The 13,819-nt window shown below is 39.5% G+C and overlaps 1 protein-coding gene and 1 pseudogene across 7 annotated transcripts in view; one reads left to right on the top strand and one right to left on the bottom strand.

The window, feature by feature from the left end:
* Nucleotides 1–13,819, bottom strand: part of ALG5 (ALG5 dolichyl-phosphate beta-glucosyltransferase) — a 40,016-nt gene that overhangs the window by 25,368 nt on the left and 829 nt on the right. For 2 of the 7 annotated variants that reach the window (XM_039872980.1, XM_039872979.1), the window contains exons 2-6: nucleotides 9,609–9,780; nucleotides 9,176–9,222; nucleotides 7,940–8,008; nucleotides 5,168–5,260; nucleotides 1,343–1,456 (exon numbers count right to left, since the gene is read on the bottom strand). In XM_039872980.1, the coding sequence (XP_039728914.1) occupies nucleotides 1,343–1,456; nucleotides 5,168–5,260; nucleotides 7,940–8,008; nucleotides 9,176–9,222; nucleotides 9,609–9,753 (468 nt within the window). In that variant the 5' untranslated portion in view covers nucleotides 9,754–9,780. The other 5 variants (XR_005654963.1, XM_039872977.1, XM_039872975.1 and 2 more) reach the window with 5 other exon arrangements.
* LOC120610766 (uncharacterized) lies at nucleotides 3,515–3,633 on the top strand (annotated as a pseudogene).

Below are 13,819 nucleotides of genomic sequence, written 5' to 3'. Positions count from 1 at the left end.
TTTTTCTTTTAAAATCATTTTTTATTGTTTTGTCACCTCAACTTCACGTTTGTGTTGCTGAATTATTGTTTTTAAATGTTATTTCTTTAGCAAAAATGCTTATTTATTTTATCCTTTTTCTTAGATTACATTTCAGATAGGGTTTATTTTTTATTTTTGAATAAAACCTTAATTCTTTTTTGTAGTAATGTGTTGGCGTAGCTGCCGAGATTAACATGGCTAGCTCTCATACAGTATAGGTGAATTCTCCTTGACATACTCCTACTTTTTTTTCCCCTTTGACCTAGAGTTTCAAGGTCCATGTATTGTTCTGGAGCGGGGTAGGGAGGTGTAAACACCCGTAGAACTCTATGTAGTTTTGTAGGTTACTTGGGTTCATTGCTGCTGTGAGATTTGTGTCCTGTGCAAGGGTCAAGGGTGTACTCCACTGAGGAATGAATCACATGGGCCTATGATCCAAACTTAGCTTGAAGCCCTGAAAACAACAAGGTCTAGCAATTTGTCTTGCTTCTGCTGAAATCCTGTGACGTTGCGTGATGGTAGGCAGGTGTATTGTTTGATGTTGTCCAAAGGAGCTTAGTCATTCTCAGTCTGATTCTTTCCAGATTGGGAGTATTTGGTAAAGAGCTCAGAATTTGGTAAATTCATCTTCTTTTTCTAAATGGCTTTTAAAAGGTGGGAATGACACCAGGATTTTCTTTCTTCACCCTCCACTTTTTTAAAAAAAACCATGAATGTTGATACTGGCTTTATTTGTAATTGCCAAATGATAGAAAACAGCCCAAATGTCCTTCGACAATTGATAATTAAACAAGCTGTGGTATGCCCATACAATGGAATACTATTTAGCAGTTAAAAGAATCAAATTATTGATATCAATATCAATATCAGTAATATCAATGAATCTCAAGTGCATTATGCTGAGTCAAAGTCAAACTTTACGTTTTGAAGCTATGGCATGAAGTTATACATAATCTTTCTTGAGTAGTTGCTACTTGTTTGTTTGTTTCATCAAAAAACAAGATGCTGTGATGCAGTTTCATTTCACATAAAGATGTGAGTCTCAGTCTATGCTTCTAAATAAGCTTTAGCTGCATATGGATGATAAAATATAAGTTAAGCAATTAAAAATCGAGAGATGCCCAGATTCCATAAGTACTGTCAAGTAAACCTCAGAAAATCAGTGAATGTTTATAATAAAATGATTAGCTCTTCTGTATACAAAAATTTCACATCCCCAAACCCCTTAGTTTTTAAATTTTTAAATAAGCTCTATTTTCATTTTACTTTAGAACCTCTGTATTCTTGACTGAATACCATTTCTATTATTCTCTATACTCACAGGCCAAGGCTGTAGATCATTCAGTCCTTTTTCTAATTTCTCAATATCGCGAAACTTTGTGGCTCCATCAGCATCTGCCATGAGGATATTTTCTCCTCGAGAACTGAATACGCCCTGCATTTAAAAATTACAATTAAAAGAAAGTTGCCTTAAAATAAGGTTAAATTCAATAACATATCAGTCTGTTCTGCTTTACTTAAAATATCTAAGAGTGAAATATTTGGTATAAAATGGCAGAAGAAGGCCAAAGTTCATTGAAAACAAATTACATTAATAAGATCGTCTTAAATGTAGCTAATGCCTAGTTCACAATTTTAAAAACTTTGGGGGGTCATACTACTAATATCTTAGAAAATATCAAGATAAGAAAACAGATTTAGGCAAATTAAAAAAGTAAAATACCTGTCATTCACAGTACATACGCAGTACACACACGCATATGTGTAGCATGCACATATCACGGCGCTTAAATGGCACCAAGGCCACTTAGGACAGCACATGAAGAGTGTATTTATGAATAAGTGGCACAAATACATATAAATTTGCTGTGAAATGCATCATGATAGATGATTTTGTGTTCTTTATTTGAAATCTAAAGTATTTTAAATTAACTGTTGAATAAAGAAATATGGGCTGTCACTAAAATCTGGGAAGTATGGATATATCCAAATACTATTTTATGTTATTTGAGGCATCTGATACTTAGCAAAATTACACCACTCAAATTTGAACTGATTGGTCTTTTGGGCAAAATATGGCTCTATGAGTGTATATTTCAAATAGAAATAAACTACATATCAACTCTTAATTTTCATGACTCATTTAAGTGAATTCATGGTTTCTTAAGTGTAAACATTTATGGTTTCATTAGGTGAAATATAGCTTTGATATCACTTGAGTGTGAATATAGATAAGATATATACAAATGTATATACCTTAGAAATTTGATCATTTATTCTACGGTATAGGTCCACTAATTAGTAGCTGTGATGTTTATCATACCCATTAGAATGATTTAAAAAATGAAATGAAAATTTTATATTTAACACCTGAACACCATATATGAAGTTTTAGAAAAGCGAAAACATTACAAGGTACAAAATCTGTCACTAGGGTCTGAAATGAAAAAAAGAAAAAAAGGATATGTGACACGTGATAAAGGTAAAATAGAGATTATTATTTAACATTAATGAAAAACTGCCCTTGGCCCTCCAAATTGTTTAAATAGCCTCATCTATTTTTTAAAAGAGAGGTTCTTTAACGCCTGCCACTTCCCCATTCTACCATCAATCATCGATGACCTTCATTTTACTGCCATTCAGTCATACCTCATCCCCTCTGACCGAAGGATATTTCTTCCTCCTCATGTGCCTCATTTCCCCAAGATTTGGTTCCTGGCCCTTTTTTATTCCCTCTTCCTTGCCAACTTAATGGCTTCAACTATCATCTGATGTATGTGGATGACTCACTCACCTCCTTTCTCCAAAGCGATTCTGGATACCACTATCTTGTACCTCGAATTTAATATGGCTCCAACTCAACTCAACATACTGTCTGCTAAACCAGCTCCTCCTCCAGTGTTACACAAGGCCATTGATAACTAATTCCTCTCCCTCATCACCTGATCCAATTTTGTCTCATTCTAAATACCTCTTAAATTTATCTTTTTTCTGTGTGTCACTATTATAATCCAAATAATATTCATTATATCTTGCCTAAACTACTATACTGGCTGGTGTTGCTCTGACCATGATTAAGGTCCAAAAGTCCCTAGCCTAAAGTTCATCATCTGAATCCACCTACCCTCTGGCCTTATCCATAAAGTCAAGTCACTAGTACCACTCAGAGTTCCTTTACTGTGGCTTTGGTCACATCCCTTCTCTGCAAGTTCCCTGTCCCAGCTTTTGCCTGGATAATTGCTAATCCTCCTTGAAGACTTCATTCGGAATTTACCTCCCGTGGGAAACCTTTGCTGCAATTCCCAGGCAGGAGGTGGTGCCAACGTTCTGCTTACACTTCTATTATAGCATTTATAACAATAGTTAACTGTTACATCTTCAAGGATGAGATAGGTCTCTTTCATCTCCGTATCTCTAATGAAGTACCTAACATATAGCAGAAACTCCAACATTGGCTGAATAATAAGCAAATGAATGTATTTAAAGCTCACGAGTCTACGGCCATGCCACCCTGAACAAGCCCGATTCCGTCTGATTTCAGAAGCTAAGCAGGGTCGGGCCTGGTTAGTACTTAGATAGGAGACCACCCAGGAAGACCAGGTGCTGTAGGCATTAAAAATAATAATAATAATAATAAAAATAAAAATAAAGCTCACGATGATATTGCATCAATCCTATTTTTTTCTCTTTCTTACTCTGCGATCTAGTCAGAGCAAATTCACTGTTTCTAATACAAGAGTTCCTACTTCTGTCCTTCCTTGCTTTGCTGACCAGCATGCTCTTCTCTCAACCCTTTCTCCATACAATATGAGAGAGGGAAAGAACGTGGAGTTCAGGGTTAAACTGACCTAATCCAAATCTTGACTTAATATCTATGTGACCTTGAGTAAGTTATGCTACCTATTGATGCCTCAATTGCCTCATCTAGATAATCAAAATAATAGGACCTAACTCATGAGACAACATGAGGAGGATTAAATGAGATAATTATGTTGAAGTGATTAATTTACTGTCCAGCTGAAAGTAACCAGTAAACATGTGGCAGGCAGCATTCACCATCAGTGGAGGCCTGGCCTCAGCAATGCCATCTTTGTGAAGTCTGCTATTTTTCTCATGTGCCTGAGACTACGAGTTACCTATCCCAATACCTATTCTTTCCTTCTTTGTCACTAATAGAACCCTGATTTAGTCAGGAATAAATATGTTAGAACATTTTTTAACCTCCCTTGGAAACAGGAGTGCTCTGTGACACTGTTATGGCCAGTGAGATTTCAGTAAGTCAAGTCACTGGGTGGAGCTTCTGAGAAAACTCCTTAAAAAGGGGCGAACCAGCTGGCATGCCTCTTCTGCCCTCTGCCCTTCTTCTTGTCTTCTTGTGGATGTGCTAGTTGGTTCTCCAGGAGTCACCTTGTGTACATGAAGAAAAGGGAGTGAAAAGGTAGGAGCTGGGTTTCTGATGATACCATGGAGTTGCTGAACAAGTCCTGGATTGTCTATATCATTAGACTTCTTTTACGGGGCAGGGGGTGCAAAATAAATATATAAAACTCTAAGTCATTTAGGGTATGATTTGGATTTTCTTTCATATATCTTGACTTTTGGTCTTTTTGTTAGTGTATCTTGATTCCTACCTAATATGCCTCAACTGAAAGTAACTGCTTCTTTCTTGGAATTTCTATAGCCCTTCGCCTAAGTATAATCACCTTTTCTATTAGACTGTAAATTTCAACAGGATAGACCCACATCAGATTGTTCTTAGTTTGTGCTATAATACTCAGCATAGTGCCTTCATATAGGTAAAATTTAATACACAAATGCATTTGGTAAATCGAAAAAAAAAAAGCACATAATTTTATCCAGTGACTCTATCAAAGACACACAGAGGTAACCAGTAACATTTTAAACTTTGATTAAGATACACGTATTTCTCCAAATCACCTAGTATGTTATAGATATGGCATGATATTTTCAGATTTGACCAAATATTTACATACGTATAAAGTTATTATTAAAAGTAATTTTCCACTAACTTGAAATACTTATATTCAACTATACAACTATAGAATACACACGTACTATAGTCTGCAAAAGAGGTTGTTCAAAATCTCTCTATATTTTAGATAAAAATGTTGAAACTATGTATTACCATCTTAACAGCTCCGCCTTTCCCACGATTCTTCACCAGCGTTATCACTCGTACTTTGTCACTTCCATATTTCTGGCAATATTTAAAAGCTACCTGTCAAATTACACAAAAGTGAGAGAAAATTAACTTGAATTCCAAGATAGTAATATAAACTGGGTTTCTCATTCTGGCTTAAACACTACTTGCTATTCCAGTTTCCGTCTTCCTGTGACTTGATCATACCCACTGTGCATTTTGGTGGCCCAGAGGAGTTGCTGATTTCCTGGTGCCAATAACCGACACTAACCTACTAGGCTGAAGTCAGAATTCACTTTTCTACAGCGGAACCACCAGAAGAGGCAGAGGCCGGCCCCCATTCTTTCGACTCCTCTGCCTAAGCTACTGAGCTGCCAGAAAAAATAAAATCTGTTTGCTAACTGACTAGTACACACTTGTGACCGGGGCCTCTGATACTGCTTAACAACTTGTTTACTTGTTGGCAACAGATCTCATTCTCGAGAGGCTGTTTGCATCCTGGACCATTTCCCTCAAATCTCACTTGAATTCCTTTCTCAGCAGATGTCCGCATTGTGGCCTGTCCTCTCCTGAATCTTCAATCTCTTCAACTCTACTGGCTCCACGGCCTCAAAAGTATTCAAGACTCCAGCATACCAAAATATTTCTTTGGGCTTTACTATAAGCTTAAACAATTGCCATTATTCTTTGATTTATAATCAAAGTCATGAAATAGTGACCTATATTGCTATCTGCATCTCTTCATCACTTATTCAGTCTTCTTCAAGCCACTGTAGCATGGCTCACGCCCTCTCCTTTTCCAGATCGCCTTGCTTCTCCCCAGTGGCACCCTGTCCTCTTGGCACTCACTTCCAAAGTCAGTTGTGAAGTTATTCTCAGGTGTTTGCCCTCTTGTCCAGCCAGTTTAAGATGCAGATCAAACATGTGTCTTTTTCCTAGCTTCCATGCCCACCCTCACCTTCCTCCAGGAAAAAGGAAAGTACAATTCTAATATGTTCTCCTGAGGCATTTTCCCATTTAATTGTTATATCATCACATAATGTAACTATAGACCTTCCTCATTAGGCAGTGAGCTTCTTAAAGGCAAAAATTTCTATTTCTAGTGCCTGACATATAGTTTAGAATTGATTAATTGTAATAAACAAAGGCAGCCACAGTCTCCTGCACATACTCCTACTACATACAGCACTATCAGCTGTCCACTCAACAAACAACTCCTTCCTCCTTGCTATTATGGCTCCACTCTTGCACAGCGACAGTGTGTACAGCCCTAGGAGATTAATCCTGATCGGTAGAAATCCTCTTTGCCAAGTACTTTCCCAGCTCCCCTTGAAGAAGGCATGGGTGGTCACATCACCAAGTTCTGGCTCGTGAGGTCTGCTGGAGGATAAGGCTTCTGGCAAAGATTATTCATTCTCAGTAGAAAAAGGAAAGAACACACTCAAAGATAATTCTCAATATCCTAGCTGTTTCTTACTGCTTCAGGACACGTGATACTTGGAGCTGTGGCAGTTTTGCGATGGGGAAGCGTGTGAGAACTAAAAAGCTTCTTTTTCTCAGCTGGGCTAATGCTGCTTCTGTAATCTCAGCAGCAAGTACCCAAAGTTGATTCTCTATGTCCCTCCCTCCATATGCTAATAAATTGCCGGAATAGTTTGTGTTCACATTTTTCATGTCATAGTCACTATTCAAAGTGCAGCACTCTTCCTAAAACAGATCCCACAATACTTTCTGGCCTCAGTGCCTTTATTTACACATTTTTTTTCCAATCTGAATATACTACCCTCCATGTTCTTAGTCATATCTGTAAAGGTTTAGTTCAAAAGTCATGTCTCTTTCTCTCAAATTCTTTACAGCATTTTATTTTCAGCCTCACTTTTCACCTGCATTACAGAATTTGTAGACATGTTGCAGGACTGCCCTGGATGCTTCTTACACAAAGGAGCAAGCTCATGTACTTGTATGGTTCGTTCGGTGTCTAGCACTTCAAGCGTAGTTAGTATTTAACAAAAACCATTAATGATGAATAACCAAGTAAATAGATGTTTCCCCACGAATTTATTTATTTAAAGTCCATTATATTGCTATTTAACAAGAATATTAATAGCACCTTAAACAAATCTTTTACTATAGAAATATAAATATAAAAAAAAATACATGAAGCATCCTTAAAATTAAAATGTTTAGATGTTTGGAGAATAATTTATCTGGATCACTGGTAAGATTTAATAGATGTACTACTGCAAGAAGCAGTGCACCTGGACCCAGCAGCCACAGGTCTCATCATGAAGGGATGAGAGGGCGCCGTTACCTCCTGTGGGTAAATCTAGAAGGGGATAGGCTGAAGGACGTACCTGCTACCCCGTGGTGGTATGAAGGCATCTTCCTACCTGCATTATGAACTGTCACGCTAGGTGTAGCATAAAGCACAGAATCATGCTTTAGGGAAAAAGGAACGATAAACTGACAGAAAAGGAGGGTTTCCCAGTGGCCAAGGCGAACTGTTGTTGTCTGTGTTCTCTCGTGACCTGGTGACATTCAAAGCCTCCCCGGTCGTACAGGACAGTGGAACAGCAGCTATGTTTTCCAGCTTTCCATAAATGAACCCTTTCTGCCTCTTTTACTACCCTCACTATAGCAATGGAGAGTATTTAGCAAAGCTTTAGGGTTCTCTGATGAGTGGAAATAAGATTTCACATTTGCTAAATTATTCTCTAGTTTCTACATACAGGCAATTCTAAAATCAAGTTTACTTACCTTCGAAGTCTGGTCTTTGCTGCCATCATCAACTACTATCACCTCATAAGTGAATGTAGGGTCTTGTTTCTGCAAGAAGCAAAAATAAAACACCACGGTTTGGCATAACTGTCACGAAGAATTCTAACAAAAAGGAATTTAAAAAATAATTGTTTTAGTGTTGATGTATATAAATATAAAGAAGTGCATACAAACCACATGAAATAGAAAGGTCAAGAACAAACAGGAGGAGACCTTGAGTAGGAGTCGAGGGCAGATACCAGCTGAACCTGTGAGCACCCCACTCTCTCCTCGCCTACCCTGCACCACATCCGGGAAGGCGCCAGCCAGGTTCCTGTGGTGCTGAGCACTGAGAGGCTGCCAGGTGTGTGAGAAGAAAGCCTGCGAGGTCTGAGGTCAGAGAGTATGGATTCCAACCTGGATACACCAACCACATCGTAGCATTACGAGCTTGGGCAAGTCAACATTTTTGGTCTGTTTTTTCACTAAAAAAACAAAAAATCCTGGTCTATGTGGCTGGTATGAAGATTACATGTAATAGAAGAGGTAGATGCCTTATATTTAATAAGGGCTTAATACTTTCTCTCTTTAAATTCAATTTTTGAGTAAGATGAACCCCCCTCTTTTGATGAATCTATAAAATCAAAGTAAATCAAAACAAGGAATTTTCTTAAAATAGAACCAGCCTCAAATCTTACTTGTTTTCTCACTCTTCATAGAGATTCCAACAGCAGCTAATGCTTCAAGAGAGGGGCACATATTACCTTTCTCCTCTTTATGCAGGGAAAGAAGAGGAAAATAAATGAAGGGGCACTCTTCAGAATAATAAAGATACAAAATAATTTCACCCTAATTATAAGTCTTCAAATAACATCTCTCTTAAAAAGTCATAAGAGTAAAAACAGCATCGTGCTGTCATACAAAGTCTGCAAATACTCTATCACTCAATTTTAGGTATAGCATTAGGCAAGAGAAAATAAAAAATGGGTAGAAGGGTATGTAAGAGAAATTTCAGCTTTTCAGTATGCTCTGAGGCCACCTACCTGCCTCTGGATGTAGCATGCTACATTCTGGGCTTGCCTGGCAGCAAGCTGAGCATGGGAAGGTCCAGTGACCACGACAGCCCAAGCATAGCTGACACTGTTCCTCACAGTGGATCTAGCCTGCGGTCCACTAGTCAGTGACCTGGTCTAGTTTTAATTGGTGACATCATAGTGAAAAAAAAAAACATGATACCTGTCTCTCTTCTAGATAGCCCAGAGCTTCATCCATCATTACAGGCACTAAAAGGAAAAGAAAATATACTAAAAATTGCTTTTGAAAATGGTTTATCAAACCCTAGCACACTCAGTTTACATATGGAAAAAATCTGGATATCTAAGAAGTCCCTCTGGGACTTTTCCCCACTGGCCATTCCCATCTGGAACCTCTGTCTTCTGTTCACACCTTGCTCATTACTTGTCCAGAACACTTCGGTCTCAGTACCTCATGATGCTGCTTACAGCCTCGCAGCTAATGTTCATTTCTCCGCTTCTGAACTGCAACCGCCGACTATGTACTTACCACAGCCCACATCTACTAATGCTCTGGCAAAGACAGTACAATCCAATACTTTAAGTTTCCTTCTCTTCCCAAATTACTCTTTGCCAAAAAGTCAAATAGGGCTTACAGCGCTTTTCTTCATTGTATGAAGGCACAACAACAGAAAGCTGTTTGGTGGGTGAGTCCCTTATGCTTGGGAGGGTCTCCTTCTGGCCTCTGGCATTTAAGAAGAACTTCTCTTCTTCATGTTGATGAAGGACTGGCAATTCCATAGCAGTTATAAATGCAACAAAGGAAACCTAAAAGCAGATGTTAAAAAGAAATTATGTGAGGTTGGCCGTTTTTACATTTGTTATGTTAGAATGCTACATCATTTACGCAATTTTTTTTTCATTTGGCAGAATATTTATTCTCAGTTTTTAGTCCATTAGCAATGGTCTGGAAGTGACTCCAAAATTCGAACCAGTCTTAAGAACAATGATTGTCTTTTTCTCCATCACTAATGCCTTAAGAGGCTCTTTGTCTCTTCCCACTTGTCATTCCCCAGGCCTCTGTCATCCCAGATCTAAGAGTGAATAGGTTACAGAAGGACAACCCGCTCTTAGATGTGCTGAATCCCCAACCCCTGGTGCACAGTGAGATCCCATCCCTGCTTGGAGCATTTATGCGACAGAGGACAAGTTCATATAGCAGGCGGAACGTGTGGGATGAGAGCAGACCTTCCCATCCAGGACCAGATTGACCCAGGGTATGAAGAGAAGACTCCCCCAATCCTTATAGTGGAGACCGGTAATGCTTAAGAATATATTCTTGGTACTCATCTCAGATTTGAACTCAAAACACAATATTTTCTGCAGTAAAGTATCAAACTTGTAAGCTGTAGGCACCATGCACTACTAATATTATACAGCTCCCTTCCATATACGTAGCTTTGGAAATAACTATTCTTCGAAACACTTTCTACTGGCACACCTTCTGCTTTCAAAACAATCAATCTACAAATTTTTGGAATGTTACTCATTTGTAACAACCATTTTTAATGTTCCATTGGGTAAATACTGAAATTGTACATGCTTCTGACTGGCGAGCACGGAGGCAATATCCAGACTAGTGAGTCAGGGTTCCTGCTCTGCATCCTCTGTGTCCAGACTGTGGTTTCTAAACCCCACATCCCACTAAAAGCGACCAGTGCTCCAAGGAAGAATGGCTAATTCAGGTCTAGGGCAGGAAATGGACGATGGTGGAACAGCACATCAATGACAGAGGGCCAAGCCAGAAGGACACAGTAGCCAACGTGAGGGGCTCCCAATGGCTTATGATGGCACGATTTGAGCATCAAATTACTGCAATCCATTAAAACACATACAAAGTGTTTTAAATCATGGATTCATGATACTAAAAATTTAAAAATTGGTCACCTTTGTAAGATGCCAGGGAACTAGCTCATTATTTTGAAAACTTGCTTTTTATTTTACCTTTTAGATATGAAAGGTATTTTAGGTTAACTGGATAGCTAATAGCTAAGGATTACATTCTTTTCCATTATAAGCTTCTTGGCAATACATGAAGAAGGAATGATACAATTAGAATATTCCACTTTGCAACTCCCAGTGAAATGGATTTAGGTATTGATGATCAATGACTGCTAAAACCATTAGGTGAATGACAAACTTTATAACAGGTGCCTTATACCAACAATTCCTGAACCCGTGGATCCATCTTAATACCAGAGAAATCACACATTATATGCAGGCTGATGTGATAAGAAAAAGTATTCAGCATCGTTCACACACTTTTATTGATTAAAAAACTCAAATATGCATTTCAAGTCTCTAGATGTAACTACTACTACTCTACAGGAAATTCAAGAGGCAGAGTAAGATGTTAAAAGGCACAAAGGGAGTGCAATCAGTAAAATACAGATTGTGAGAAAGTCTACAAGACAAATGACCACTTATTAAAGATAAAGGAAAAAGGGATGAGAAATTGTTATAGATGAAGACTTGAGACATATCAATGAAGTGCTAAGTGTGTGTGAATGGGACTGGAACAAACTGACTACACTAGACATACATGAGGCACTGGGAAGTTGAGGTATTTAAAACTACGGAATAATGGTTAACTTTCAAAATAAAAATCTGCAACAACTCTATTGCCATTATATTTTAATGGGGGGGGGAGGAGGTTCTCTTTAGAGGTAAATGCTGAGGCTTTACAGATAAAATGTTATGTCTTGGATTTGCTTCAAAATAATCCAAAAAAGGAACTGGGGTGTGGATACATATGTATAATAAGATTAGCTTTTTGGTAATGATTTCCTGCTCCAGCATTTAAAAAAATGAAGTTCCACGAGTGTGTTCCACGACTGTGTATATGAGCTCACCGTCTCTCCAACCTGTTTCCTCACCAAATTAAACTAATAATTATAACATTTATGTGAGTATTGTTTTAAAGATCAAAAGTGATAATTCTGTTAAACTCTGAGTATAACACCCAACATACTCTAAGTACTCGATAAATGGTAACTCTTATCATCACTTCAAGCCAGTGGGATCACAAACACTTCCAGTGCGAACTCCTAAGGTACACAAGCAAATCTATGCGGCAAATTCAACACAAGGCAGATTCAATCTAGGATTCTGCCAAACTCTGCCCTGCCAAAAACCTGACTTGTTCAACAACCTGAAAACAACAACAACAACAAAATCTCTATATATTACTAAGGGAAAGAGAAGACTCTATCACCCAGACACAAATCAGCAAAGAAATCAGGATACAATGCTTTTTTTAAAAATCTAAACTGTTTCTAAGCTGAGTTTACAAATTTTCTGGCAATGGCAGAGTGGCCTTCCTGGTTGCTAAGCTGAATGTCAAGGAAGCCTAAACATTTCTATTTACTAATCAGAGGACAGACAGGCTCATTCCAAATTACATGAGAGAAAGTTCACTTGGCCGACTTTCTACTACTCATGGATCAGCAAGTGTTTACAATGTTTGTTTCTAGAATAATGGCAAAGAAAATCCGAGTTTGAATTCTATTATACCGCCTCATTTAAAGGCAGCAAATTTAGGGGGACATAACGACCCTCAGATATATGGTAACACCAAGCTTTGCCTATCTTGGTCTTCCTGTGTCCCTAGTGGGTCTTCTCGATCCACCGATTTATTCCAATCTGTAATAGATGATGGCTCCTGTCGGTGCTCTGTCGCCGCTATTTGCTTAACCACATCTGTAAAGGGGAGTCTTGAGAGTACACTCACCTTCTGGGAGCTCAAGACTTCCCCAGCGGGGCCAGAACTGCAGAGGCTGCAGACCCGGGAGGAAGTCTTGGAGAGGTCGGGATGGGCAGAGGGTCCAGGGACAAGGCGGCGAGTTAAGACTGGATGGCCACGTCCCAGAGTGGATAAAGGTACAAGGCTCTTGGTATGTAGGGAGATAAAACTCCAAAATAAAAATCAACAGCGGAAGAATGGGGGTTCGAAATTGCAGGAGAGGAATTCTGGGGCCAAGGGGTGGGGTCAGTATGATGAAAAGGGACACGTCCAAGAACCCGCAGCGCGGAAGATAGCACGCCAGGGGCCTTGTCTCCAGGACAGCAGTGAGCCCAGGCCCGCGGCGGTCCCCAACCCCTCTTCTCACCAGGATGAGGGCTGCGGCCGCCAGCGCCGCGCCGAGCACCGCGCCGAGCACCACCAGCTGCAGCGGGAGCGAAACCATTCTCCATACCCCGGCCGCCCCGCCGCCGCCCTATCCAGCACCTACACACACGCGGAAGCCGGCCGCGCACCCACGGCTCCTGCCCAGCAGCCCGCGGAGACGCCCCGCCCCGCCCCGCGGGCGCCCGCCGCCCACAGCGCCCTCGCGCGGCCAGGCGAAGAACACGGAGTTCTTCGGTGCCCGGCGCTTAGTCCGTGCGGAGGGAGGTGCACTGTCGCAAAGTAGTTGCCAGAATCAGCAAGTTAAAATACAAGATGTCCACTTAATTGGAATTTCAGATAAACAACTAATAGTTTTTTAAAAGCCTTATTAAAATAGAATTCACATGCCATACAACCCACCCATTTAAAAGTTTCTGGTATAATACATAATTTTTTTAAACTGATTTTTTTTTTGCTATTTTAACCGACCACTTTAAGTGTACAGTACAGTGGCATTAATTACAGTCACAATTTTCTGCAACCATCACCACTATTTCTAAAACTTTCCTTGCTCCCACTAGCCTCATAACAATTTGGTGCATACTCAAGTACTAAAAATTTACTTCAAAGCTGACATTAAAATTAATTGGATGTCTTGAATTTTATCTGGCCACCCTACCCGGGAAGGAGGTGGAAGCC

The sequence above is a fragment of the Pteropus medius genome, unplaced genomic scaffold (genome assembly GCF_902729225.1).
Source record: "Pteropus medius unplaced genomic scaffold, Ma_sr-lr_union100, whole genome shotgun sequence".
Taxonomy (NCBI): Eukaryota; Metazoa; Chordata; class Mammalia; order Chiroptera; family Pteropodidae; genus Pteropus; species Pteropus medius.
The sequence above is the reverse complement of the archived record's forward strand: the minus strand, read 5'-3'. Positions and strand labels throughout refer to the sequence as shown.